The following is a 26,291-nucleotide window of genomic DNA, read 5'->3' as shown; positions in this document are numbered from 1 at the left end:
CATAATTTACTGCCCAGCAGTGGGTAGGAAATAATTTACATAGTCAAAAGTGGGGGATCTTGTGTGATAGAATCTATATTAGATCACCTCATTGCCTTATGGAAAAAAAAAAGTGTTTTATAAGCTTAACCAAGCATCAGTATGTGTTTTAACTCTGAAAAAACAAAAGGCTAAGTCCTTTACCATTAGTGCTCTAGTGCCTGTTGGGAACCCAATTCAGATCACTTGTCTCTTCTCCTGTGCCCTAGCCACAAAACTGTTTGATTGCATCTGTGCATAGGTCTCAAAATCATTGCTAAGAAAGAAGCCCCAGGCACTTGCTCCTGCTCTGCACGTGTTGCCTGCTGAAAAATGTTGCATAATTCTATTCTGGAAACACGACTGGAAAAGCCCTCAGGATCTCGGTCTTGGGCATGCTCTGGAGAGTGTCACGTGGCACTGAGCACCCCCAGCACCATTCTCACAGCAAGTACACATTTTTCCCCTTGTGGCACATAGAGATCAGCAAACAGTAAGTGGGATTTATTTCTTGGCATTGGTTGTGGGATTGCCACAGAGGGTGTTTAGAGACATCCTGTAATAACTGTTTTCATAGAAGGCACCTGCCACTTGAAAGTTTTCACAAATATTTTTGTTGGCTTGTACAAACTAATAAATCATATGGAATCCATGCACAGTCAAGAGGGCTGTATCTAGACAGAATTACTGTTGAGTGGATACATGCTTGACTGAATCATCACAAGTTAAGAGTATTATTGTTGGTCTGCAAGTAGATGAATGCCAGAGATTTCAAGTGGGGTACCACAGAGCCAATTTAATATTTTTAATAAAGATTTTAATAGAAAACTTCCTGATGGAGTTTGTAGATAACAACACTGGGGGGATTGTAAATATTTTGGAGGATAAGAGTAAAATCTAAAAGAATCTTGGTGAATTAGAAAACTAGGCTGCAGAAAACAAAGTAGTTCAGCTGAGGCAAAATGTGAGGCGCTCCACCTAAGAAAGAAAAGCCAAATGACTAAATACAGAACAGGAGATAATTGGCTAGGCAGTAGCAGTGCTGAGAGTTGGCTGGGAGTTTCCACGGGTCACACACTCTGCAAAAGTCAGCAATGGGATACAACTGCAGAAAGGGAGGACAGGGCAGGACAGGAAGAACATTGTAAATGAGGTTGAGTTTATCTGACTCCTGTCAGGATTCAGCTGAAGTATTGTGTACATTGCTAACCACTGCACTTTAGGAAGAATACAGAGAAACTGGAAAGGATCCAGAGGCAAGCAACAAAGATGAGAGGATACAATGTGAGCTTTGTGAAAAAAGGCTGCAAGAACTAGGTAGGCTTAGCCTGGTGAAAAGGAGGTTAAGGGCCACGATAGCAGTTTTCAAATCTTTGAAAGACTGCCAGGAAGAAGAGGGGGAAAAGACCGTTCTGCCTCACCAGAGAGAGCAGAACACAAAGTATTAGGTTTAAACGGCAGAAAAGCAGATTTAGATTAAATCTCGGACACAAATTCCTTGTTATCAGAACAGTCAGACGATGGAACAAGCTGTCCAGAGAAGCTGTGCAATCTCCTTTCTTGGAAGCTTTCAAGAAGAGGCTGGATAACAGTTTTGACAGAGGTGGTTTATCCTGCATTTATGCCAGGGGTTGGATTAGAGGACCCTTGAGGTTGAGCCCAACCCCATTTTTGTAATAAATCAGTGTTTCTTAAAGGGTACATGGCATGGGGTATGTGTGAAGAATGAATAAAAAAGTAGAGCGGGGAAAGGGGAAATACAAATGGAAGAAAAGAAAGAAAAAATGTTGAATAACTCAACAATAATTAATTAATTGCTGGAGAGAAAACCATGTGCTTAATATAGGGTAAAATATTACTTTTTGTATTATGCGTGAAATGGAATCCTAGATACAGTGGTATAACAAACTTAAGAGGGGTACATGACCCAGAAGAGCTTGAGTAATATTACAATACAGAAACCAAATTTCATATAAAGACTACAGATGCCGTATACTATGCCATGCAGAAGAATAGGGAAACATTTTAGGGTATAGACTGTTGGAAATTTGATTTAAAATATCCTGTGATTGCCATCTGGGGCAAGTAAATACTTCTCCATGTCCAATTGTTATCTCTTGCTTCTTGACACACAACAAGATCCTTTTATTTCCTGAGGGGCAAAAAGAGATGCGCTTGCAAGATCGTTGTAAGTTTTCTAAAATGGACTGGTTTTATGTATTTTCAATCTCAAAAAAGATTTGGGGTGGATGTTTTAAATGACCAATATCCATGGAAGATAAAACTGTTTGCTTGAGGTCATCTCTTCTCATATCATATTTTTGTGTGTTCAGCTTAGACCGTGTGAAGGCAGTCTGGGAGCTGAGTAAGAGGAGGAGAGCGAACTAAGAACTAAAAGGTGTCCACACAAAATGCACAACTACTCCGTAGATTAATCTACCAAGTTAATTTACTAACTAACTGCGCAGTTAGTTTACTACCTGTATTTATGGGTAGTAACTAACTCCACAATAGACTAATTTACTGCACAGTAAAGCGTCACCATCTAGACGTGCATACATTTCCTGTGCAGTAAATTAGTCTATTGTGGAGTTAGTTACTACCCATAAATACAGGTAGTAAACTAACTGTGCAGTAGTTTCTATGCAAATAGAGCATGTGTACATGCTGGCTAGGAACAAATTTGCTCCCAGTCAGCCCCAACACTAGGGGGCCACAGGCAACAGAGAACTCCCCCAGTCCTGGCACTACTTATTTCCCAACTCCCACAGGAGCTGGGAGCCGAGCAGCGTGGGAACGGGGTAGCTCTGTGCCCCGACCCCCATCTTGGCACTGTTCAGCTCGTGGCTCCCCGCAGGAGCTGAGAGCCGAGCAGTACTGGGACTCATGAGCTCCCTGCTTCCCTGCGCAGCTGGGGGCTGACTGGGAACTGTCCCAGTACTGAAGCAGGTCCCAGCCAGGTCTGGGCTGCACAGCGATTTCCCCGTCCAGCCCAGGGGTGGCCGGGAACTGTCCTCCCTTTGGAGCAGCACCCAGCCAGCTCTCGGCTCTGCAGGGAAATCAGCATAGCCCAGAGCTTCCTTGGACCTGCCCCAGAACTGGGACAGTTCCTGTCCAGCTCTGGGCTGGGTGGGAAAATCCTCATGGATCCCAGGACTGGCTAGGAGCTGCCCCAGAAGGGAGACAGTTCCCAGCCAGCCCTGGACTGTGCAGGGAAGCCCTGCTGGGCACAAAACTTGTCCCAATGTGCACGGGGTGGGAGAGCTCTGCAGTGGCAGCCATCTCCCAGCCTTGTGCATATCAGGACCCCCTGATGTGTATGGGATAAGGAGGCAGTTGCCTCTGCAACTGGCAGCTCTCCTGGCCCTGTGTGGATGGGGACAGGCCCTGTACTCCCTACCAACCCTCGGGTTAATGCCCAGGGAAAGTCTGGAGCTCCCCCTGGCTGCCTGAGGCTAAAGCAAGGTTGGATCCATACTGTACTGGGTGGTTCTCATTGGGAGCAGATTTGCTCCCAAGAGGGAGCATATATAGATGTGCTCCTAGGAAAGACTTACTGTGCGGTATTTTACTGCACGGTAAGCCTTCATAGCATTAATTGTCCAAAGTTAATGGGAAGAATTGGGAGTGGTGACTGGGCAAAAACACTAGGGCAGGAATCAGAGAAAGCATAATTAAGACTGGAGGAGAAGCTGAGGGAGAGAGACTGGGGTCGAAAGGGTGGTAAGGAGGAACAGATCAGATAAGGGACCAGAGCATTTGAGGGTTGGTTAAGCAAGGAGACGTGAATTAGCTAAGGAGCACTTAGGTGGAGATTAAGACTTGGGAGACTGTAGCAGGGCACTAAGGTGCCTGCTACTGACAATAGTAGTATGAGCTCAGCTGCCAGTCACCAGGGCAGCACAGGTGCGGGGCAACCAGTCTGGTCAGCTGACCGGAAGGGGGCAGGGCCTGGCCTTTATAAACAGCCAGGCTGAGGCCGGAGGGTTAGTTCCCCTCTGGCAGCCAAGGAGGCTTGGAGCTCTGCTGGAGCAAGCAGGGCAGGCATAGCAGAGGAGGCTGATGGCCTGATAGGGATCTGGATGGAGGTTAGCCAGTTTGGCGTGGTGTTTATGTTGTAACCCAGGAGTAGTAGTTTTCTGTTTTGGTTGTTGTGTAACACCAGAGGACTGGGTGAGGCTGTAGGGGTTGGAGGAGGCCTCATGGGAGGTTCCCAGTAGTGGGGGGTTCCTGGTGCCGGAGAGGGTGCTGCGTTTTGGGGTGTCCTGGCCCCAGTGTGGGCAGCATTGGGAGGAGCCCAGTGGGTGTGATACCCCGGAAAGGAGTCTGGGGGGCCAGGTAAGGCTGAGGCTGCCTGAGCCCTATTGAGCAAAGCCCCAGTGGGGCGTAAGGCCCAGGAAGGAGGTCTGGGGGCCAGGTAAGGCCGAGGCCGCCTGAGCCCCAATTGTGGGAAGCCCCAGTGGGGTGTAGGACCTGGAAAGGGGGTCTGAGGGCCAGGTAAGGCTGAGGCTGCCTGAGCCCAATTGAGCAAAGCCCCAGTGGGGCATAGGACCTAGAAAGGTGTCCGGGGGCCAGGCATGGCTACAGCCACCTGAGCCCCGATTGCGGGCAGGGGAATCGCAAGGCAAGGCCCCAGTGCTGGCGTGAGCACGAGCACTGAGAGACGCCCCGGAGGGGGTGTCTAGGAATACAAGACCCAGGGAGGGCGAGTGCATAGAAGGAAGCCCAGGAGAGGGCGAAGGTGCAGAGAAGGCCCCGATGCGGGCTACGAGGGCTGCAGGAGACAGGCCCCGGTGTGGGCTATGAGGGCCGCGAGGGAAGCAAGGGGGCGCCCATGAGGGCACAGGTGGGCAACAGAGGTGAGCCCAGGGAGCCGTGAGGGCATGAGTGACTGCAGGGCCCACGCATAACCCTGAGACTGGAGTGCACCAGGACAAGTAGGCAGAGCATTAGCCAAGATGCATCAGGGCACTGTGCCAAAGAGGAAAGAAGGCAGCCTCCCTTTAACGATCAACATCAAAGATGTGGCGGGCGAGATAAAGAGGGTACATTTGGACCCGATTTGGCACAGTAGGTAGGGGTGCTAGGGGAGTTCACAGCACCCCTAGGTTGCCCCGCTACAGAGACTAAGATGGCTCTTTCCTAAGAACTAGGAAAAAGCGAATGGGCCTCTGTGAGCTAGGGCTAGCGAAGAGGAAGAACTGAGGCAGAAAAAGGTTAAGGAGAAGGGCGAGATTAAATACTGTGGGGCAGGTCACAGATAATGTTCCCATCTCCTGTGCTAGCTCATGGAAGATGTAGGATGGCTAACAACAACTGCTACCTTTTACTCCATTAGCTCAAGTGACAAGTCTGAACAGTGGAATTAAAAGCCGACAACCATGCTCATGACTTGTGTTGGTTTCAAAATGATGCCACATCATAGTATTGCTATTTTTCTGTGTTGTTTTTTTAAAAAGCTCTAGGAAATTACAAACAGAAACTCAGAACACTATCATGTTTATCCATATATCCCCATGGGAATGCATGGTTGAATGGGAATAGTTTGTGCTTTGACTGTGAGCTAAGGAATAGCCATTTTGATTAATTTGATCTGAGAAAATGGCAAGTCGCCTAAAAGTGATGTTTTTTTTCCTGAAGAAAATTGCTGGCTTGAGGCTACTGCTCTGCTTCACCTCACCACAGGTAGCAGCATCACTGTGCTCCTCCAGACTGCTTTGCTTTTGTGGTTCAAACCCAACATGGAGGCTCTGTTTATGGTGGTGAGAAAATAGGCTCACCGCATTTGGGGCTCTGCTGAAAATGTCACTCAAGCCAAGGAGGATACTTTATTTTTACAGAAGAAACATCATGCCAGCATTCTCCTGAGATTTGAGTCTAAATTTAAAAAGGTGGAAAAGTGTTTCCAGAGTGAACCATAACAAAGGATTAAGGGGTTTCTTTATTATATAGGTCTTTATAAACACATTGGGTTTGGGGTTTTTGGGGTTTTTTTTTTTTTTTCCAGTGAACAGACTGATCTCACAATGGGTTTGATTTTACATAATGTAAAAAATACAAAAGGACAGTAAGAATCATCCTCAGTGGGTGCATCTACACCAGATGCCATGTTGCTGTAGTGATGCACTATGGCAGGGGTTTTCAACCTTTTTTTTGGCATCCAGTTGAGAAACAGGGAGTCCCCCAGCCAGTTGATGAGCGGGGGGGGGGGGGTTGGAAAGGGGAGTCCTCGGGCAGCTGATCCATGGGCAGTGAAGGTGGGGGGTCCCCCGCCCACAGTGGCGAAACCAAAAGTGTTGCCGGCAAAACCAGAAGTGCCCCCACTTCTCTGCGCCGTGTGCCTCCTGTGGCCTTTCCAAATACCCCCAGGGGTACATGTACCCCCAACTGACAACCCCTGCACTATGGTGATGTAGCTTGTCACTATGGCAACGTACTACTGTGAAGCACTAACTGTGACACTGATGCTATGTCGCTGTAGCAACGAGGTGCCTCACTATAGTGCATCGCTATGGCAACTTAGCTGCTAAAAATAATGATGTGCTGTCCTTTAGTACTTCCTAAAGCAAATACTAAAGGACAGCACAGTAACAAATGCACCATGGTGGGGGGGCATATGTAGCTGTGCCTAGTCTGAGCTGGACAGGCAGGGGTCAGCATGGGTTTGTTTGCATCAGTACATTTAAAGATTTCCCTGCTTTTTACAGAACAATTCCTGATTTGTTCTTGCCTTTTGAGACTAAAAGGCCTAGTGGTTTTAGCTCCTCCATGCAAGTTCTTTGAAAAAAAGTTGTTATACACAGGGAATTGTAGCTGTTTAAGTAGAAAGGCTTTAAGCAAACGTTTTGGTAAGTATGTGTTCTTGTTGCTGCTGATGTAATGTTCCAATGCCCACTGCTGGAGCTGGTAAGGGAGGTCGGCTCACAAGATGGAGCTGAAATTAAATAAAAATTACAATTAGACTGATGACTAATTAGGATTGAGGGTTATACCTTTACATGGACTTCTATCACCGTAGGATCCAAGTGCCTCATAATACAATAAAAATATGGGATCAGTGAATCCCACACAGAAATAAATCAGCTTCCCAAAGAGTTGTATTTAAAGTACTTAAGTACAATAAGACCCCAAACTGGCTCTGACTGCTAGGTGCTACTATAATATTAAATCAACAATAGCCTAGGTTAAACGTAACATTCATAACCCTGTGTTTATGAACAGAGTTAGACTCATTACTAATTGTGGGTAACAAAATAGAAAGCGTCCACCTATTTCATTTATGTTTTAAAGTTATAGCAAATTACTGGTATAGAAGGAGAGAGAATAAGCAATTACACTGGTCTGAGGGTTAAGTTCTCCTTCTCCCTTTTAAAAGAGTATATGGTTATGGCTGTTTACAGCCATATTCTTTTATACAGAAATATAAAAATGAAACTGGAGGTTGAGCTTTGAGAGATATGGTACAGAATCATAGAAAATTATGTTTGGAAGGGACCTCCGGAGCTCACGTCTAGTCCAGCCCCCTGCTCAAAGCAGGACCATCCCCAACTAGATCATCCCAGCCAAGGCTCTGTCAAGCCGGGCCTTAAAAAAACCTTTCACAGGGTTTTTTTGGAATTGAAATTCCACCACTTCTCAAGGTAATGATATATTCAGCCTAGGGTATTGTTGATTTAATACTATAGTAGCACATAGTGATCATGACCAATATATATTGGAAAGTTTGAGCTTTGAGATATATTATACATCTCTGTGGCAGAGCACAGGTTGTGCCTGCCACTTGAAGGGCTTGAGCAGGCTGTAGATCAGCCTGCAGGCGGGAGCAGACCCAATCAGGAGGGTCACATGGCACCCAGAAAACTGCCTGATTGGTGTAAAACAGGCAGACAGGGTATAAGACAGGCCCTGGGAGCACAACTGGGCTGTTGCAATTGGAGAGGTGAAGAGTGAACATCTCCCAGCCAGAGTACTGCTGCTCCAGAACACCTGGAGGTCAGAGTAGGAACTGTGGGGATGGAGGAGGTTCCTGGTCCTGGGGCATGACCTAAAACTACACCCTGCTGAGGCTGAATGGTGTGGTGGGACTGCCTGAGGCAAGACAGTCTCCAGTAAATGCCACACCAGTGCCTTCCTAGTGAAAGGTGAGTATGGGGCACTGGAAAGCCTCAGCTCCCACTGCCTTATGAGTGACCCTGTAGGAAGGAAAGGCTAGTGGAGCACACCCTGACAGAAAAGCACAAGGCCAAGGCCCACAAAGTGGGGCTTGAGGCCCATGGGGCATAAGGCCTAGAAGCTCCAGTGAGGGGACAGAGTATTGGCCCCAGTGAGCGGGCTGAGTGAGCTCCAGAGGCCGCGTAGACTATGGTCCGTGAGGGGGGCCTGAAGGACTGCACATAGGCTGACTGGAGTAGAGGCCTAGTAAAGGGCAGAGAGAGAGAGAATGAGCCCAGTGAGGGTGCAACAGCAGGCCTAGGAGGGGTCCAGTATAATTATGTGGTCCATGAGCTCAGAAAGAGGAGCTGTATGGGAGAGGACTAGCTGCCAGGAACCTACCAATAAAACCTTGACTGGTCAATGGTGGGGCCAGGACCAGGACAGTCAAAGGACCTGAGCAGCCACCACAAAGCATAGCCAAAGCTAGAGGCTTGGAGTCCCAACTAGCCTAGAGGCCAGGCTAGGGCCTGTGAGGCCAAAAGTCCAAGGGGGGGGTCACTGCCAAGAGGGAAAGGGGCCTAGGGGGATTTTCAGCCTAGTATGAGGGTAGAGATTAGGCCACCTGAGTAGAAGGGATCCAGGTCAGGGTCTGAATGGTCAGATCAGAATATAGTGGGGCCAGAGCCATGTAGTGATGCCATCTGCAAGGCACAGGACATGGTGTAGGGCTGGTATGGAGCCATGTATTACACCCTTGGCATCAGGCATTAAATGGGCAGCCTCCCACCTATAAACATCTTTTCAGTTGCATCAAAGGTGAGGCAGGTGGACGGACTGCCTTAGATAGGTGGGCAGGCCAATGATTGGATGGCCTCGAGATGGCTCCCTGTCACAGTCTCAAAGCTCAAACTCCAGTTTAAAAGAATACAGCACAATAAGATGACCTTACCTTACATGCTAACTGCTTCTCAAACCTTGGTGACACAAAGGTCCAGGGACCCATGTTCTGTGGTTCCTCCTGACTCCAGATAAAATCTGTAAGAGAATGTGAGAATCAGAGCCATACGGGGTCAGATCAATGGTCCCTCTGTAGCAAAACCCCTAGTTTTTCTTTTTTGTTTTTCTTTTAAAATGTATTCCCTCCCCTTCCCCAACCATTTCTGACTTTCTTTCCCTCTCTATTCCCTACAGATAAGTATAAGTGAGCTAAGACATAGGATAAGCTTCAGCATTTTATTCTGGTAGCAAGTTGTATTTGTTTTGTTTTTTCTCCTTCTTTATATTGTACAATTATGTTTATATTGATTTTTACTGTTCTATATTACTGTTACTGTATGACTCAGGCCTACATATGTAGGCCTAGCATAAGTCATGTCAAGTTTCTGTTTTGTTTGTCAAGTCTCCATCCTGTCCCTAGGCCCGGTTGTGTAACCCATGACTCACACCTACCCCTCCAATGTAACTTGGTTCCTGAATTGCCCAAAGTTAATGGGAAGAATTGGGAGTGGTGACTGGGTAAAACACTAGGGCAGGAAATCAGAGAAAGCATAATTAATGCGGGTGTTTGAGAGACAATGGCAGTAGGTCTAAAAATATCTCCCTCTGAATGACCAAACCATCAACACCAATACCTGGACCAACAACCCAAACCTTGGAACCACCCTCAGCATTCAAGAAACAAAAGATAAGGCAACCCACCATTGTGCCAGGCTGCACATGCTCAGTAAGAACACCTGGAGCCCTCTGGGACAGGACTGATATTGCCTGGATAGGCCCTCCCCATAGGAGATCAGAGATAGTCTGCCCCTAAAAGGGGTAGTGAAGACTGATTCTTTGGGACAACCTCTCCATCTGGACCAGCACCATGCCACACCACCTATCCACCCAGAGGCCCTGCCGGCAACCCCACTCTGGACAACACCTACTGGACAAGGACCCCCTCCTAGCCTGGATAGGTGGCTATCATCCCCCACCCCCTCTTCAACCAAGGACTTGGACTCTGCTTCTTTTCCCTACCTGGACTCCATCCCTTCCACTGAGTCTCTTTCTCCTGCTGCCATTGTGAGTGCTTGGATGTGTGTGAACCAATAACTTCATGGGGCTGTGTAGCATGTTTGTTTAATAAAACTATTATTTGGACCTGTAAGTTGGGTTTTGCTTTACTGTGGTTTGGCCCTGCTCCAATCTCTGCTCCTTGCCCTTCTAACTTCTGTCTCATTTCTCCCTCTCCTGCTTCTAGCTTACTGCCACCTCCAACACCTGTCCTGAGCTCTTCTCTGTCTCCAACCCCCCCTGTTTCTTTGCCACTGTCTTATCCCCACTGCCTTTTCCTTTTCCTCTGAGCAACCAGGTTTCTGCCTCAGTTTCTTTCCTGGCCATCTCCTCCTTGCCACCACTTATCTACCCCCCTCCCCCAATATCTCAGCTGTCTGCCTCAGTTTCCAGCCACCATCTACCTTACGTAAACCCAAGCCTTACTTCCTCAGCCAGCTTCTCTGTAGTCTACCGGTTTTAATCCCGGTTCTGGCAACTTTCACTCCCTACACTTTAACTCTCTCTCTCTCTCACCTGAACCTTCCCCCAAGTATCCCAGGTACCCCAAGCACACATACACACACAGAGTACCATCCAAGTTAGGAACCTACCTGTGTGTATGTGTGTGAACTGGTGAGTATGTGTATATGTATGTATGTCATTGTGTGCATGATATGCGAATTAGTGATCTGTGTCTAACTTCTGGGGTGTATAGTGTATGTGCTTGAATTGGTGATGGGTATGCATGTGCCTAGGCTGGTTTGGATGTGTACCCAATTGATTTGTGTGTTCGTATATGTGCAATTGTGTCACACCCTCCTGTCTAACAGCACAATATTGAGATCCTGAGAGCTGGCCTGACCCCACAGGGCAGCACCTCTAGCTTAGTATCCTGTCTCTAATAGTGGCAGGAATGGATGCTATAGAAGGACAACATTGACCCAGATATTGCTAGAGTGATCTCTTTCCTGTTCAATACCCTCTCTGGCATCCACTGTTATTGGTTAGAGATGCCAGAAGAAATTTATCCAACCATTCTATTCAATAGCCATTAATAGATCTATCATCCATGAATTTATCTAGTCCCTTTTTGAACCTGGCTGTGCTATCTGCCTCCGCCACATCCTGTGGAAATGAATTCCACAAGCTAACTACACAGTGTGTAAAAAAGAAGCAGCTTTCTGTGTATATCTACACTACACATTCTCTCACTGAATCCAAAACCAAGTAATGACCTATCTCCTTGGCTAATCCTCTTTGTTGCACATTCCCACTGTTTCTACAGTGGTCTCACCAACCCTAACCAGGGCACTGCCTTACATGCTTATGTTCAGCAGACTGGATTTACCTTCATGTCACAGACCACTAGAGCCAGAGGGCTATATTTTTAATGAACTGCACCCCCCTCCCCAAGAAACCCCCAACAAAAACAAAACCCCAAGGTGTGAAAACATGCATGGGCAGGTGTAAAAGTGTATGATTTAAAAACAAACTATCCCTCTCTTCCCTTTTTGTTCTTCTACCTTCAGCTCCTTGTATTATAGAAAACATTCCCTTGACTCTTTCTTTCTCTGTCAAGGTATCAAACAGCAGAGAGTCTGCCACTGAGTTAAATCAGATCTTTAATCTTTATTTAAATGCACATATGAAATTAAACCTCAATATCAGAAAGGCAGTCAGAACAAGGACTATCTCCAACAATAGCTAACAAAGTGGGGTTCCAATTTCAGCTGGGCTCTGTAGGTAACATCGTAAGACAAATAATGTCAAACTCAATAAACTGAGTAGAAACTGGTAGCATATGGTTGAAGGTGTAGAAAAGTTGATTCAAAATTGTGTGTCCATCTTGTAGACCCTAAAATGCTATGCTTAGGTCATGTAATAAAGGCCTGTGCATCTGAAAAGCAGTCAGATTCAAACTATTCATAGAGAAGAAAAACACTCTAGGATTTTAGTACTAAAAAGGCAAGAGTAACAAGGAGGAGCTCCTAGATAGCTGTGAGTTTATTTCACCTCCTTTAAGAAAACCTACAAGCAAAGTGCAAAGACCTGTCTGACCTTTGGCGTTCTTGTATCTGTTCATTTCTTGCTGGAGCGCTTCCAGAGGGAAAGGGCACAGCTCTTCAAGTCTGATGATGGCAGTGCTGCGCTGCTGTTCTCCAAGGGCTTCCCTCTGTTTCACCAAGGCATAATAATGTTTGCCCGAACACAGCACCACCCGGGTGATGCTAAGGGACAGAAAAATGCAAATAGCTGAGGTACAACAACCTCTTAAAGAGACACTGTGCAGCCACTATACACTAAACCTGAAATTCTTTTTTTCTTCTTAAGAACTGTTTCAGGCCAAAGTGCTGAGTATCTGAACACGAAAGCAAGTTTTGGGGTGGACGGGACGATGCATAAAGGAAGAAGGATGGATCCAGTGGTTTGATTGCCATCCTGGGACTCTGAGGACCTGGTCTCTGCCACAGGTTGCCTATGTGATCCTTGATAAATCACTTAACCTGTGCCTCAATTCCCCATCCGTAACATGGGGAGAACAGCATTCTTCTGCTACATAAGTGTTGTGAAAGATATTGAGGCAACAGGATACCACACTGATGGGGGTGACAAATACCTCATACAGAAATTAGTGGGTAATTTTGCTATTGCTGAAGCAGGGAGGGGAAGAGACACATGCACAACACACTATTAAAATATGAACTCCTGCTTCAGCCGTGGTCCTCGTCCCTACACTCTTTACTTCAGCATCTCAAACATCCAAAAACAAAGGCTACAAAAATAATTGTGCTTCCTCATAAAAAGTCAAGGGAAAAGGCAAGAGCACCTGCATTTTATAAATGAGCAGAACCAGAGACTAATCTGGTGGGGGGGAAGTGGAAGGGGTACAGCAGTGCAGATGCACCCCCTTTAGAAACTCTGGATCTGCAGAACTGATCAGTGTCCAGCGTATTACAGAGAGAAGCAAGATACGCCATTCCCAAACTCAGCTCTGTTAACAAACCTCAGACCTGAACTGCTATACCCAAAACTTTTCTAGTGTTTTATTCCTGAGCCTTCTCTACAAGCTGCCAGCTGTGCTAAATTGCGTGCTTGTTTTGAGTGTAAAATTCCCCAAGGACTGCACAATAAATCACACTAAGTTTGCATTTATGGAAATCTTCACATCCTTCTCTTATTTACAGGGGCGTTCATTCTACTTCTTCATTCTCTCTCCTCAGGAAATTATCAGGCGTAAATTTCTAAGTATGAACTTGCTTTAGTGACAATTATACAGATAAGTCTTTGGAATGTTAATATGAGAAACAAGAATTAAATTACCTTTTGGGGTCAATTGATGAATCACCAATGACTGGCCGGAACGTTGTCCCTGGAGCCAGTTCCTGAAGACCTGACACAGCAGCCTAAGGCCAGGGAGAAAACAGGATATTTAACTTGTGGTTTACAAACCTAAAAGGTATAAAAAGCAAATTACAGTTAAGTAAGCAGTAAGTGAAACATCAGCCTGAGAAATATCCACAAAAAGTCATATGCCACTGGGTATAAATCAAAAAGTTATCAGCCACCCATAGTAAGTGACTTTCTTTGCTAACAATGTTCACTGTTAACAATGGCTACAATAAAACCGCTGAACAGCTGATACTGATGATCATCATTAGATCAATTCTGGCATGCTAACTTTAGCTACCAGATTTAAAGAAGAAAATTATACCACTGTGAAAAATTACCTAGGGAGGGGTTTTTTTGGTTTGTTTGCTTGTTTCCAGGATTCTCTCTCCCTCCACAGAGGGCAAAAGCTAGTAGGACTGATGTATTCTGGGGCAGTGTTGTGATCCTCAAACACAGCAGGTTGTTTTGTTAATGCAAAAAGATCAGGAAGCAAAACTGAGCAGTGCAGTTTTAAATGTCTGCTGTTTGCATTTCACACAGGTCAGATTAAGAGGACACAGTCAAATTAGACACTGTTGTAGCTCCTTTTTAAAAAACCTATGTGGGAAATGTAAGTGTTATAGTGGTTTGGCTTGTACTGGTAAAGTTTACCGGTGGAAGATACAAGCCAGGGTTTAATTGATTTAAGAGGGCAAATCTACACTGCCCTGAAAACACTCTCTGCCCCGTGCATGCTGAATTCTGGAAAAATGTCATGAAGTTGCTGTTATAGAGAGGCACTTGCTGTACCCACTGCTGTTCTCATGAGCAAAAATGAACCTGAAAACCACAGAGCAGCAGTGGGAATGCCCTGGCAGGGGCCAAGAGGTGGCTATCTGGCATATTTTCAGCGACCGGCAGATTCAGATGCATGCTGTCTCACACAGCACCAACATGTCCCGAGTGTCCAGGCACAAAGTTGTACCAATAGAACCTCACTGGTTCAAAACCATCTCTTCAGTCAAGTCCACATAGTTTGGCATTGTGATTAGACCTTAGAGAGAAAAAGAAAAAGCAACCAAGAAAGAGAGGTTTGCCTTACCGGGAGCCTGAGGAGCATTTTGGGAGAGGCAATGATTAGCGGTTTCCGGAAGTTTCGAATCATCTGCCTACGGAGTAAATGGAAATATTGTGCTGGGGTGGTTGGATGCACCACTGACATATTCACATTATCACCATCAACTCCCTCCTCTGAGCTGTCACACATCTGTGAAAAAGGGAACACAATAATACCTCATCAAGCCACAAACCAAGCATCCAAGACCCAGCAAAGGAGGACTCTGGTACTCACTCTAATGTCTGAAAAAGAAAAGAGGTAAGTGTTCCAACATGTGCCAAAAGGTCCTGCATGACTTAGAGGGAAAGAGGGATGTGGCTTTAGCTCTACAGTATTACAAAATTCTGCTAGCACCCAACTGCATTACAAGCTTAACAGGCTCTGCAACCATTCCTATCCCTCTGTAGCAGAAATGAGCTTTAAAACACGTCTATCTGAGCCTGGACCTGTATGCTACCATCACTCAGTGATAGTTTGTAAAGATGTCACGGAGTTGTTTGGAGAAAGAGGAGTCTGACCCCAGCTGACTTCCTGCCCTTTGGGCAGGGGGCTGGACCCGATGATCTTGTGAGGTCCCTTCCAGCCGTAACATCTATGAAATCTATAAGTTATGTACTTAACTTGTTTATAGGTTTGGCTTATAATGCAACTAACCTCACCCCTTACAAATTAAAGGTCGTGTCTTTCTTATGTAAGCTTTTAGTTCTAGGATCTTCATGAGAATTTGGCCTGCCCCAGATCACGCTGGAAAAATGAGGCACAAAGCTGTAAAAGAGCAACTTAATCTCCACTGATTAATCTATTTTGGCCCTTGCCTAAGCTTGTGTCAAACTCTACAATGAAAATACTGACTCCAAGTTTCCACCTGAATCCCTAAACTCAACCTTTCTCCCTTACTCATACACACCATTTCTTGTTTACAGATCCTATCTTTACTGAAGGATCCTAATTAGATTTTCCAACCTTTCCACTGACAAGTGCTATAGGCATGCAGCAACCTGCGACAGCTTCTCTCCAAAGCATTTGCCATTGACAAGCCTCAATAACATGAGATAGACAGGTGCATTGATCTACCTGCAAGAAGCGCTCCAATCGACAGGACGAGTGTTCAGGGCCTGCGCCATCATAGCCGTGGGGAAGAAGAATGACAATTCCACTCTGCAGGAGCCACTTAGCTTCACCTAAACAAGGAAGATAGGGAGAGATTTATGTTGGACATAAAACCCCAAAAGGACTTGTTACCTTGCATTAAGACTGTAAAAATCATTTCTCAGAAGGCTTTTTTTAAAGTAATCTATCAGGAGACTAAAATCACCATGCAATTAATATCATGAGATTTAATGTGGGAGTTAATTGGTCAATTTTACAGTTTGTCATGGCACAAATTTGATCATCTGAAGTGTCCCAAATTGGCAGTAACATGAGTTTTTCCAGGAGACACTTCATATATAAATCAGGCTCTACGGAGAATTCAGTCTCCAGCACTTATACCAGCTCCCTCTTCTCCACTTAAAAACCTAAAATTGGTGCAATTTGTTGCTGAAACTGTAAACCCTGACTCCACTTATATTTGATCACTCTCTCATCCTGATTAGGTAGGTGCCCCTAGCAAGAGCCTCTTAAAAAGAAAAAGAAATAATATTAAGTAGATGTAAACTTAAAACTCTCTGACTGGAAGTAATTCACTGTTTGTCCTCTTCTGAATTCTTATACAGCAATTTCTGTACCAAACTGCTAGGAAAGCAAGCTTTTTAATATCTAGTATGTCAACTTAATCACTTGGCCTTGGTGAAATGTATGCTAATACCATCCAGTACTGCAGTCCTGTCCTACCATTCACCATAATTAGGTTAAGCCCATTTCCTGGGAACTTCCTCAATGAAATGCCATCTCAAATTATATGCAAATTCTATTATCCCAACATACCACTGACAAAGAATTCTGCTGTCAACAAACTCAGGTCTCACTCCACTTGCAAATTCAATTTGGTTTTATGACCAATATTTGAAACTGTAATATTATTGTGGATTAAGTCATCCTTGCTCTGTTTGCAGTGATTTTTCTGCTTTCAATTTTGAATAGACCTTTCACAGACACTTGTTTGTGGGTGGGATGAGAGAGGTTCTCTATGTAGGTAGACTTCTTGCACCCATGACAGGGAAGAACAGCTTGCCTTGTGCATACTGTCTTAGTTCAAAGGAGTATTTGTAAACCCACCAATGGCAATAACTCTGAATAATCTACCCCTTTCTCCACTCACCTCCAGAAATGAAAGTGTCAAATATTATCTGGGCCCCATTGAAGAAATCGCCAAACTGAGCCTCCCAAATTGGCAATAATTTGGGACTCTCAATACTCATTCCATATTCAAAACCAAGCACTGCTTCTTCAGACAGGGGGCTGTTGCTCACCTAACACAGAGAAATAGTTTGGAAGCAGTAACAGGGATAGAAAAAGACAAAACGCATCTGCTTTATGGAGTCAAATGCAATTACTTGGAATCAATGAAAAGTTTTTTTAGATGGTCCCTTTATGACTTCATCTACCCATCCAGAGCTGATCTCCCACCAAGAAAAAACTTCTAAACCATTTTAAATGGAAGTTAAAAGATAATGCACTACAGCTGAAGATGTACAGCTATCTCCCATCAGCATTACCATTGGTAATGGTGTAATGCTGCTCAACTGCAAGTCAGGCCATGATTCCTTTTACCCCAGGCTGACTCTAGTGGCCAACCACTTGTTATACATAAGACCAGACCCTTTAATTAGGGAAAAGGTTTGGAGCGCTGGAAACCTGGGTGAGTATTCTTCCAGAAACAAAATGTGAATCCCACTCTTGACACAGGTGCCCCATGCATGAATGATCCAATTCCTTTGGTCAGCAGCATCTGTTGAAGCTGTGCCTGTTTCATAGTTTCATAGTTTCATAGTAGCTAGAGTCGGAAGGGACCTAGGTAGATCATCTAGTCCGACCCCCTGCCTTAGCAGGAAAGAGCACCGGGGTCAGATGACCCCGGCAAGGTGCTCATCTAACTTCCTTTTAAAAATCCCCAGGCTCGGAGCCTGCACCACTTCCCCTGGAAGCTGGTTCCAGGCCCTAGCCACCCTGACTGTGAAGTAGCGCCTCCTAATATCTAATCTAAACTTACCCTCCGCCAGTTTGTGACCGTTATTCCTGGTCACTCCTGGCAGCGCACGGGGGAACAGGGACTCCCCCAATACCTGCTGATCCCCCCTGACCAGTTTGTAGCAGGCCACAAGGTCCCCCCTTAGCCTTCTCTTGTGGAGGCTAAACAGGTTCAGGTCCCGTAGCCTATCCTCATAAGGCCTGCCCTGCTGACCCCTGATCATACGAGTGGCCCTCCTCTGAACTCTTTCCATATTGTCCACGTCCCTCTTGAAGTGTGGCGCCCAGAACTGGACGCAGTACTCCAGCTGCGGCCTGACCAGTGCCGCATAGAGGGGGAGGATCACCTCCCTGGACCTGCTCGAGATGCATCTGTGGATGCATGATAGGGTACGATTGGCCTTCTTGACTGCCTCCCCACACTGCCGGCCCATGTTCATCGTGGAGTCAATGACGACTCCAAGATCCTTTTCCGTCTCCGTGCTGGCAAGAGGAGAGTTCCCCAACCTGTAAGTGTGGTGCCGGTTCTTCCTCCCCATGTGCAACACCTTGCACTTATCAGTGTTAAACCCCATCCTATTCTCATCCGCCCACCGTTGCAACCTGTCAAGGTCAGCTTGTAGCTGTGCCCCAGAAGTTGTCATGTCTCCATCATGCCCAGCATGAAGCATGGAGAAGGTCCAGCCACCCCTATCTTTCATGTGATGCCTCAGTACTAGCTGGCAACGAGGACTCTTGGTGCCTGCTCTGCTTGGGATATGGACATGTGCCACAGCAGTGCTCCATTTGTTTCTCTCTCTCAAGTGAACAAGAGAAGTATGCCTGAAAGTGCTTCTCAGGAGCTGGCTGAACGGAGATGAAGATCAGGTCTAGACCACAAACATCTGGTCTATTCTTCTCAACTAGCACCCCAGTGAGCAGATCAAAGCTGCTTCTCAAGCAGAAAGTACCTGCTCTTAATACCATATGAAGTCTGCTCTGTCAAATGTGCAGCTTACCTCTAGGAAGCCCTTCTGGTCTGGGGACATGTGGTTCAGAGGGATGTAAGTGTCGTCCGTCTCTTGGCAAACCAACATTGCATGCCGTTGGCTGAACGTTCCCCTGCCAACATCCTGTCCACTTAATCGGATATTAAACCCTTATCAAGCAAGGAACAAAGTATGATTAAACAATTCAAGCTGCAAAAGGAGACAGCATGAGGGACAACAGCTCCCTACCCTCCACAATATCGCTCCTCTCTTCAAATCTCTCCTGACCACATCAAATTGAAGCTTATTTGGTGAAAGACCCTGGATCTATTCACCCCACTTTACTTACCCATATTTGCACTCATTAGCCAATATCCTCCCAACACTTCCCACGCCTTGGCCCCAACTGCTTCTCCAGGATGCTTTCTACCACTCATTTTTGTACTCCCTCACTTCACTTTGTACACTTGCTCCAAACACTATTACCTCTCATAGACTTGATCTTGTTCCCCTCCTTCAAACACACTTCACCCATGAAGACTTTCAATATTGCCCCTGGTTCAGATTGTACACTCCAATGCTGCTGTGATGGGTAACAGCTTTAGTATAAATATGTAGCCAGACTGATTTGTGTGAACCGCTTTTGTCTTGTATCTACGCTAGAACCTAAGTTCTTTGGAGCAGGCACCAAAGCGGTCACCACTATTACTAACACACTGAAGCTAACGAAGACGAGACCAACTGAACACAAAACATCACCCTTCTATCCTAGCACTGGACCCTTTTGAGCAAAGACTTCCACTTGTGGCAACTGCTTAGTTATTTTGTGATACTAGTAATAAGCAACCAAGACACCAAAAACAAAACACAAAATACATGTGTAATGCAAACTGTAGACCAGGTCAGAGTGGAGAAAAATCTATTAGTCAACCACAGGAGTATTTTTTTTCAGAATATGCATATGGGTTGTTCCCTGGAATCAATCAATACGACAGTTCATGTGCTTAGCTTCAAACCTTCAGTTGTTTTATTTTCCTGAATTAAGGCCTTAATCCTTTGGGTCACTTTACGGACTAATTTATAAGCAAAGGTGACCCAAGAGAGTCAGGACTCATAACTCCATTTTTAAGGTAATAAAGCAGCTGAAATGTCAGGTTTTATTGCTGGTAATAATTCTTGCAGCTAATCACACGATGTGCACAAAACTCATAGGGCAACAATGTTTTCTATTCTCTGCTGTCTGGTTGTTTCTTACCTTGGCTGAGCAGGGCTCCAAAAGCTAATGCTTCAGCTGTAGCCCAGTCCAATTTTGTTCCCTCCTCCACTTTCTGTTTTCTTGCCTGTCCATTAATGAGAAGTAAAAATAATGGGTTATCACTCCTGTCTGCATATCATACGCCACTGATCAATCTGTGTAGCTAGGAAAACCCCCACATAGAGCAACACGACTACTCTAAGTCATTATTCACCATAAGCGCTTAGCCTGTAAACAGCTCTCTGCATGTGAGGGGGACTTCTGTTCATTCAGATGAACAATGACTCATGAATCCAATTACAGGGTGTGAAAACCTTGGATCTTGAACTATTTAGAGTACGGGCTCTGCTTTTAACATCTTATTCTTTTGCTCCATCTAGTTAATGCTGGTGAAAGATGCCAGAATTTAAGTAGCCTGTAGATGGAGAGAGCTGCAGGCCATAGGCAGCATCCATGGGCAGAGCTAGGATTTTGAAAAGAGGGGTGCAGATGGCATAGTACATCATCATATGTAATACAATACACATTTTACTGCAGGTAGAAATGAACTAGAAGCTTGATAATATGCTAGGGGCCTAGGGATCTATTATTCATCTTAAGATTGAAGCAAAAACAATATAACCTTTATTGGAATCTGCATTGATTTGCAATATCATCAATTACATATACACAGTCACAGCAAACTGGGCAAAAAATAATCAAAAGATATTGTTTCCTTGGTCTTGTTGTCATTAGAATCAAATGCACATCTCTTTCAGATTGATAAAACACAACCTAGCTTTCCTGAGCATCTTGACAGTGTGTCTAATGCTTCTCTGAAAGTTGTTTCCACACCTGTTTTGATATTCACTTGAGTTAATGTTTCCATACTCGAGTTGACATTTTTGGCTTCAGTAAAAAAAAATAATAAAGTAAAAACAGCAATCAGATCCCAGCTTCAACAATAGAGAATTATTTTTCTCAAGAGGATTACGTTCTTTTTTTTTAACATCATCACTTTCTGTGTTACATTTCTGTAACAGGCCTCCTGCCTGAGTAATAGGATTAAATCAGAGCATCAGTAAATCCTACATACCTGCACATATGTCTTCAGAAGGTGGCTGTGCATTTGGAGCTCTTCAGGAACCTCCACGGACTTGATTCCAATGAACTGCAGGAGCGACACAGGCATACCTGTGTCCCACGTGCTGATCCTAGCGGTGGGTTCCACCATGCCACTCCAGTGTGCCTGCAGGTTGGTGGGAGGAGGATTATACAACATCATCTTGGCAAGACGGTCGTTCAGTTTGGAGTAGTATGATGTCTTTATCTCTGATATTTCGTCCTCAGTCATGAGTCCACCAGCTACTAGCTGCTCTGCATATGTATCTGGGATGCTCTTACGAGATCTGTCAGGGGAAAGAAAAAAAAAAAATCAAATCCCACAGTTAAAAGTAATAAGGAAACATAACCCTGCCGGTGTGAGGCAGAATTATACACGCTGTCTGATGGAGTTTCTGTTTCTGTCATTCTGAGTCCAGCAGAAATTCTCCAGGACACAACTTGCTATATTGTCACTGTACTGGAAAGGTTTCTTTAACGGGCAATTACTGGGCAAAAATAAAGGCTCACAGTTAGGTGAGTCCTGATACTATTAGGCTCATCTTCTAAAATAATGAGCTTGCAGTGAGCTTCTAATGAGCTCTATATCCATTTCACTGTACCCTCCATATCAACTCCGACAATCCATGGATGAAATGCTGCTTTTGGAGCTAAAATTGAGATCAGTATTAACACTCATACAAAAGTTAAGGATCAAGCTAAGCAGACAGCCATCTTGGGCAGGCCTTATGTGCAACTCCACCAAAAGTCATTGGTCCTGCTCTACCAACCCTTCCTACCCAGGAGTTCATACCCTGAACCCAGAGGCTGATTTGCCTTTTCTTCACAGGTGAAGACCCACTATGTATGGGTTCAAAATACAAGTAACATGTAAGCATGTTCTTCAGAGGTGCATCAACTAACAAACTAGGGATGCCTTCCCTGGTAACACCTAGTTTCTCTTTAGGATGCAGGTTCTCTTGAAAGTATGCTGAAGACAGTACAGCAATGTCTACTAGCATGTCTAGTGACACATCTATGTGTCTATTGACATTTCTGCTGTGAACTCTATTGTGAATAGCAAGACAGAATGAGAGAGATCAAGGGCTTAGATTATATTTCGGCCAGAGGGTTCTGTTATAATATGAAAGTGAAGAAGAGTATTATGTGGGGCTTGTGCAGACACAAGTCCCACTTTGGTCCTGTTCTTCATATTAGAAGTATTAAGCCTACCTAATGATTTTGTACATGCCAGGATTCGTGAAGAATGGCTCATCGAGTTCATTGTGACCCCACTGTCTGTAACACAGCAAGTCAACAATCACATCCTGCCGGAAGTTGCGCTGGTATTCGACAGCTAGTCGTGTGGCTCGAATGACTTCTTCAGGATCATCCGCATTCACATGGATAATTGCACACCCAACTATCTTACCTGCACCAGGAGTCAAAATATAGGAGGATAAGTCACACTTAGGACAACATCCAACCCTCTCCACCATAGGAAAGCAAGCCCTGTTTTCTGATCTGACCACTTTCTCTTAACCTAGGTGGGTAACCTCAGCAACACAGGAAATCTAGGAATACAAGATACAAAAGCAATGCAGAGAAATAGAACAGCTTACTTTTCCATCAGTGTTCCTGTATCCACCAACATCTGATTTGATGAAGCAGTAAAACAGAAACACTTAATGTAAAATGGCCAAGACACACACCTACATTTGCTTATAGGGGGAATATGGGTACAGGCATACATAGGAATGAATGAATGGAGTGTGCATGACTTAACTATTCAAGGCAAACTTATAAAAGCCTTGTCAAGGCTAATGAAGGTCACTTTGAGACAAGGCCCTTCATTTACTTTACTCTGTGGCAAAACTGACCTTACATCTCATATAGAAGGCCACCAGCTATACTATGATCATAGCAGAGGTATAGTGAAGTGATACAGTACATGAACGACGGCTTGGGGAGCATGACGGCACTGGTGGCAGCGGGAGCATGGCAGCGGTAAACGGGGAGCTCCTGCAGATGTTGCTGGCGCTGTCAGCAGGGGCGGGGGGGGTGGCAAGTGGTGAGCGCCCTTTTTGTAGAAGGTACACTGCTATGCTCAGGGGGTGCACATGCACCCATGTGCACCCCCTATGCATCACTAATGACACAGTAGGACTTTGTTAACAGAAAGCCTGGAAGAGCCATACTGAACACTGGTATTCAGTAAATTGAAAAGAGCTCTTAGTATATTAAATCACAAGACATATTTTAAATGCATGTTGATTATAATAAAAAGAAACCTTCACTACTGATGAAAACTTCATAGTAATATATTTTTACAGAATGCCATAGCATATAATGTGGGTTCTATGGCATTCTGTAAAAATAGTAGAGAATTTTACTTTTTTATTACATTTTTGAGTGGGTGAACATTTCTTTGCATTAGGTTTTTTGCTTTTCAACCTCATAGGAAAGGGGCTAGAAGGAACCTCATAAGCTCATCAAGTCCAGGCCCCTGCTCAAGGCAAAATCATCCAGAACTAAACCAGCCCAGCCAAGTGTCTGTCCAACCTGCTCTTGAAAACTTCCAAGGATGGAGATTTCACAATTTCTCTAAGTAGCCTGTTCCAATGCTTGACCACCCTGATAATCAGAAAGTTTCTCCTAATCTTCAATATACATTTCCTATGCTGAAGCTTGAGGCCATTGCTTCTAGTCCTGTACCCTATGACCACATTAGCCAATCCTGTCTTCAGGTATTTAAATCCCTTCAGGTATTTAAAGACTGTTATCAAATCCGACCTCAGTGCCCTCAGTTTTCTCTTCTCCACACTAAATAATTCTAGTTCTTTCACACTTTCCTCATAAATCTTACATCCCAGATTACAATTCAGCAGTATAACCAGGACAGGCCAAGCACCTTTCCCCCACCCCTCCAAAAAAAAAGTGGCTACTGCAGGTGGCTGAGCAATGACAACTGTGATCACACAGTCAACCAAAGTTGCCACTGTCCCTGTGCCCCAGGCACCCAGCTGTGTTTCTATGTTGCTGCCGTAATCATTTTTGTTGTGCTGTGCTGGACACTCTCCAGTCTGTTCACATCCTTCAAAACTGGACACAGTACTGCAAAGTGTGTTCAATACTTCCAGCGAACAGAGCGGAAGAATCACTTCACTTGATTTGCAGGTGACACTCCTGTTGCTACATTGCAGTATGCTGTTAAATTTTTTGCAAGCAAGAGCACACTGTTGGGTCATATTCTGCTTCTGGCCCACTGTACTCACCAGATCTTTATGCTGCAGTACTACAGCCTAGTCAGTCATTCCCCAATCTGTATTTGTGCATGAACTTATTCCATCCCAAGTGCAGGATTTTGCACTTGGCCTTGCTGAATTTCATCTTATTGATTCCCAACCATTGTTCCAGTTTATCCAGACAATTCTGGATCCTAATCCTGTCCTCCAAAGTGTCTGCAACTCCAACCTATCATCCACAAATTTGCTACGCATGTTCTACTGTATTCTCAAAATGCACATATATTTTGCTTAACTCATCCTAAGCATAGATGATTCCACAGGATGTGTGAACATTAACTGTAGAGACCCCAAAGAAGAACATACAGAGTTTATAGTTATTTTTGCATAGGCTACAAAACAGCCTTTTGACTTTGGGTTATTAATCATAGTTAGATCTGGACTTGGCCAGAGTCTTGCTATGGGCGGGGGATGTCCAGCAGGGCGTGCTCCCCAGGGTAATTGTCTCTGATATGTCCTCCATAGGAGGTCTATATTGAGCAGATTCTTTTTGGTATTGGGTGGTGGAACCGGAGCGTGCTCCATCCACTCCATGCATTGACCTGGTATTGCAGTGCTTCCAGGACCGGTGCAAAAAAAACACTAAAAAAAAAAAAAAAAGGCTACAAAACAGCTTGCCTCATGCACCTGTCACACATACCAATGTCACTACAGTACAGTGATGATCTCCCTCGTTCTGGAGGAGTGGTGTATCCCAGCTGGTTGTTAACAATCAGATGGATGCTTCCACCAACTCTGAAATGTGGGAGATTAGAGAGCGTCAACGTTTCAGGAACAATCCCTTGACCAGAGAAAGCACCATCACCGTGAACCTAAATTACGGAAGGAGACAGAAAGGTCTCAGTACCATCACTGAAACAGAGGTGTCAAAAATGAGACGTAACCCATTACTCATATTCCTTTAAAATGAAAAAGGGGGAACACATACAGCTCTACATGTTCACCCAGATTCCGGCTCCCCTACCGATTACTGTTTTTATGCTTTGAGAAATCTTGCAGTCTTAACATCTAAATATATGTTGGCTGGTCCACCATCTGCTCAGAGCAGACTCATCATCTCTTAAAATAGACTGACCATTGCACACAGCATGATCTCAAGTGTAGCAGATGCAGTAAAGGAGTCATGGTCAGCAACCCACAGTAGTGATCAATGAACATTATTATAAGCCAGTCCCCATGTGGTACACTGACTCTCTGCCCTAAAAATTAAATGTGGCACAAAGCATACATGAAAAAATAGAGCTTATTAACCCCAAAGTAGAATGCTATGTGAACATGGCTAGACTGAGCCCTGTTCTGGAGCAAGTTGCTGCAGAACTAGCTCAGGGTCTCTCTGCATGATGCTGCCTTGTGTTATATAGCTGTATCCTAAAGCATCTGAATAACATTGTTAGACAATGCTCTGGTATCATTCCCAGTGTCATCCATCATCCAGACACAAACCTTCTACAAAGAATCAGCCAATTGAGGAGGCTATGTGGGACATTTGATATCAAAGAACTGAGTCACAAATCTCTTTTCTATTTAAATCCTCTGCAGTAGCTAGTTAGCCCCTCCTCCAGCAATGGCAGCTCATTCTACTAAAAATGGGAGCGGAAAACAGAAAGAAAAACAATACGTTAAATTTATTCCAAACAGTAAGTCAGCAGACCAGCACAAAAAAAAATCAGTTGCTTAGTAATCTTAGCCTTCAAGTAGAAGTTGAACCAATTTCTATGCTGTGAGCGGATACCAATTTTACAAGGGGCTCCCACAAAAAGCAATGAGTTGCTTAATTACTGCCACAGTAAAAGGCCCATTAATCAATGGAGCATATGAACAATGCAAAAAATCAACATCTCTTCCATGGGACCGGGCAACTT

At 44.8% G+C, this 26,291-nt stretch overlaps 1 protein-coding gene and 1 pseudogene across 1 annotated transcript in view; one reads left to right on the top strand and one right to left on the bottom strand.

The window, feature by feature from the left end:
* Positions 1-507: 507 nt before the first annotated feature.
* DHTKD1 (dehydrogenase E1 and transketolase domain containing 1) overlaps positions 508-26,291 on the bottom strand; it is a 37,507-nt gene continuing 11,723 nt past the window's right edge. The window contains exons 6-17 of the mRNA XM_090041784.1: positions 25,070-25,241; positions 22,358-22,556; positions 21,120-21,432; positions 20,045-20,129; positions 18,820-18,959; positions 16,953-17,103; positions 15,767-15,873; positions 14,678-14,842; positions 13,528-13,610; positions 12,265-12,434; positions 9,122-9,207; positions 508-6,952 (exon numbers count right to left, since the gene is read on the bottom strand). Of these exons, the coding sequence (XP_089897910.1) occupies positions 6,851-6,952; positions 9,122-9,207; positions 12,265-12,434; positions 13,528-13,610; positions 14,678-14,842; positions 15,767-15,873; positions 16,953-17,103; positions 18,820-18,959; positions 20,045-20,129; positions 21,120-21,432; positions 22,358-22,556; positions 25,070-25,241 (1,773 nt within the window). The 3' untranslated portion in view covers positions 508-6,850. The remainder of the gene's footprint in view (positions 6,953-9,121; positions 9,208-12,264; positions 12,435-13,527; positions 13,611-14,677; positions 14,843-15,766; positions 15,874-16,952; positions 17,104-18,819; positions 18,960-20,044; positions 20,130-21,119; positions 21,433-22,357; positions 22,557-25,069; positions 25,242-26,291) is intronic.
* Positions 24,769-25,008, top strand: LOC149865480 (U2 spliceosomal RNA; annotated as a pseudogene).

This window comes from Crocodylus siamensis, chromosome 4 (assembly GCF_052110815.1).
Source record: "Crocodylus siamensis isolate JL-2025a chromosome 4, ASM5211081v1, whole genome shotgun sequence".
Classification (NCBI taxonomy): domain Eukaryota; kingdom Metazoa; phylum Chordata; order Crocodylia; family Crocodylidae; genus Crocodylus; species Crocodylus siamensis.
Note: the sequence above shows the minus strand (reverse complement) of the source record. Positions and strands in the feature narration are given on the sequence as shown.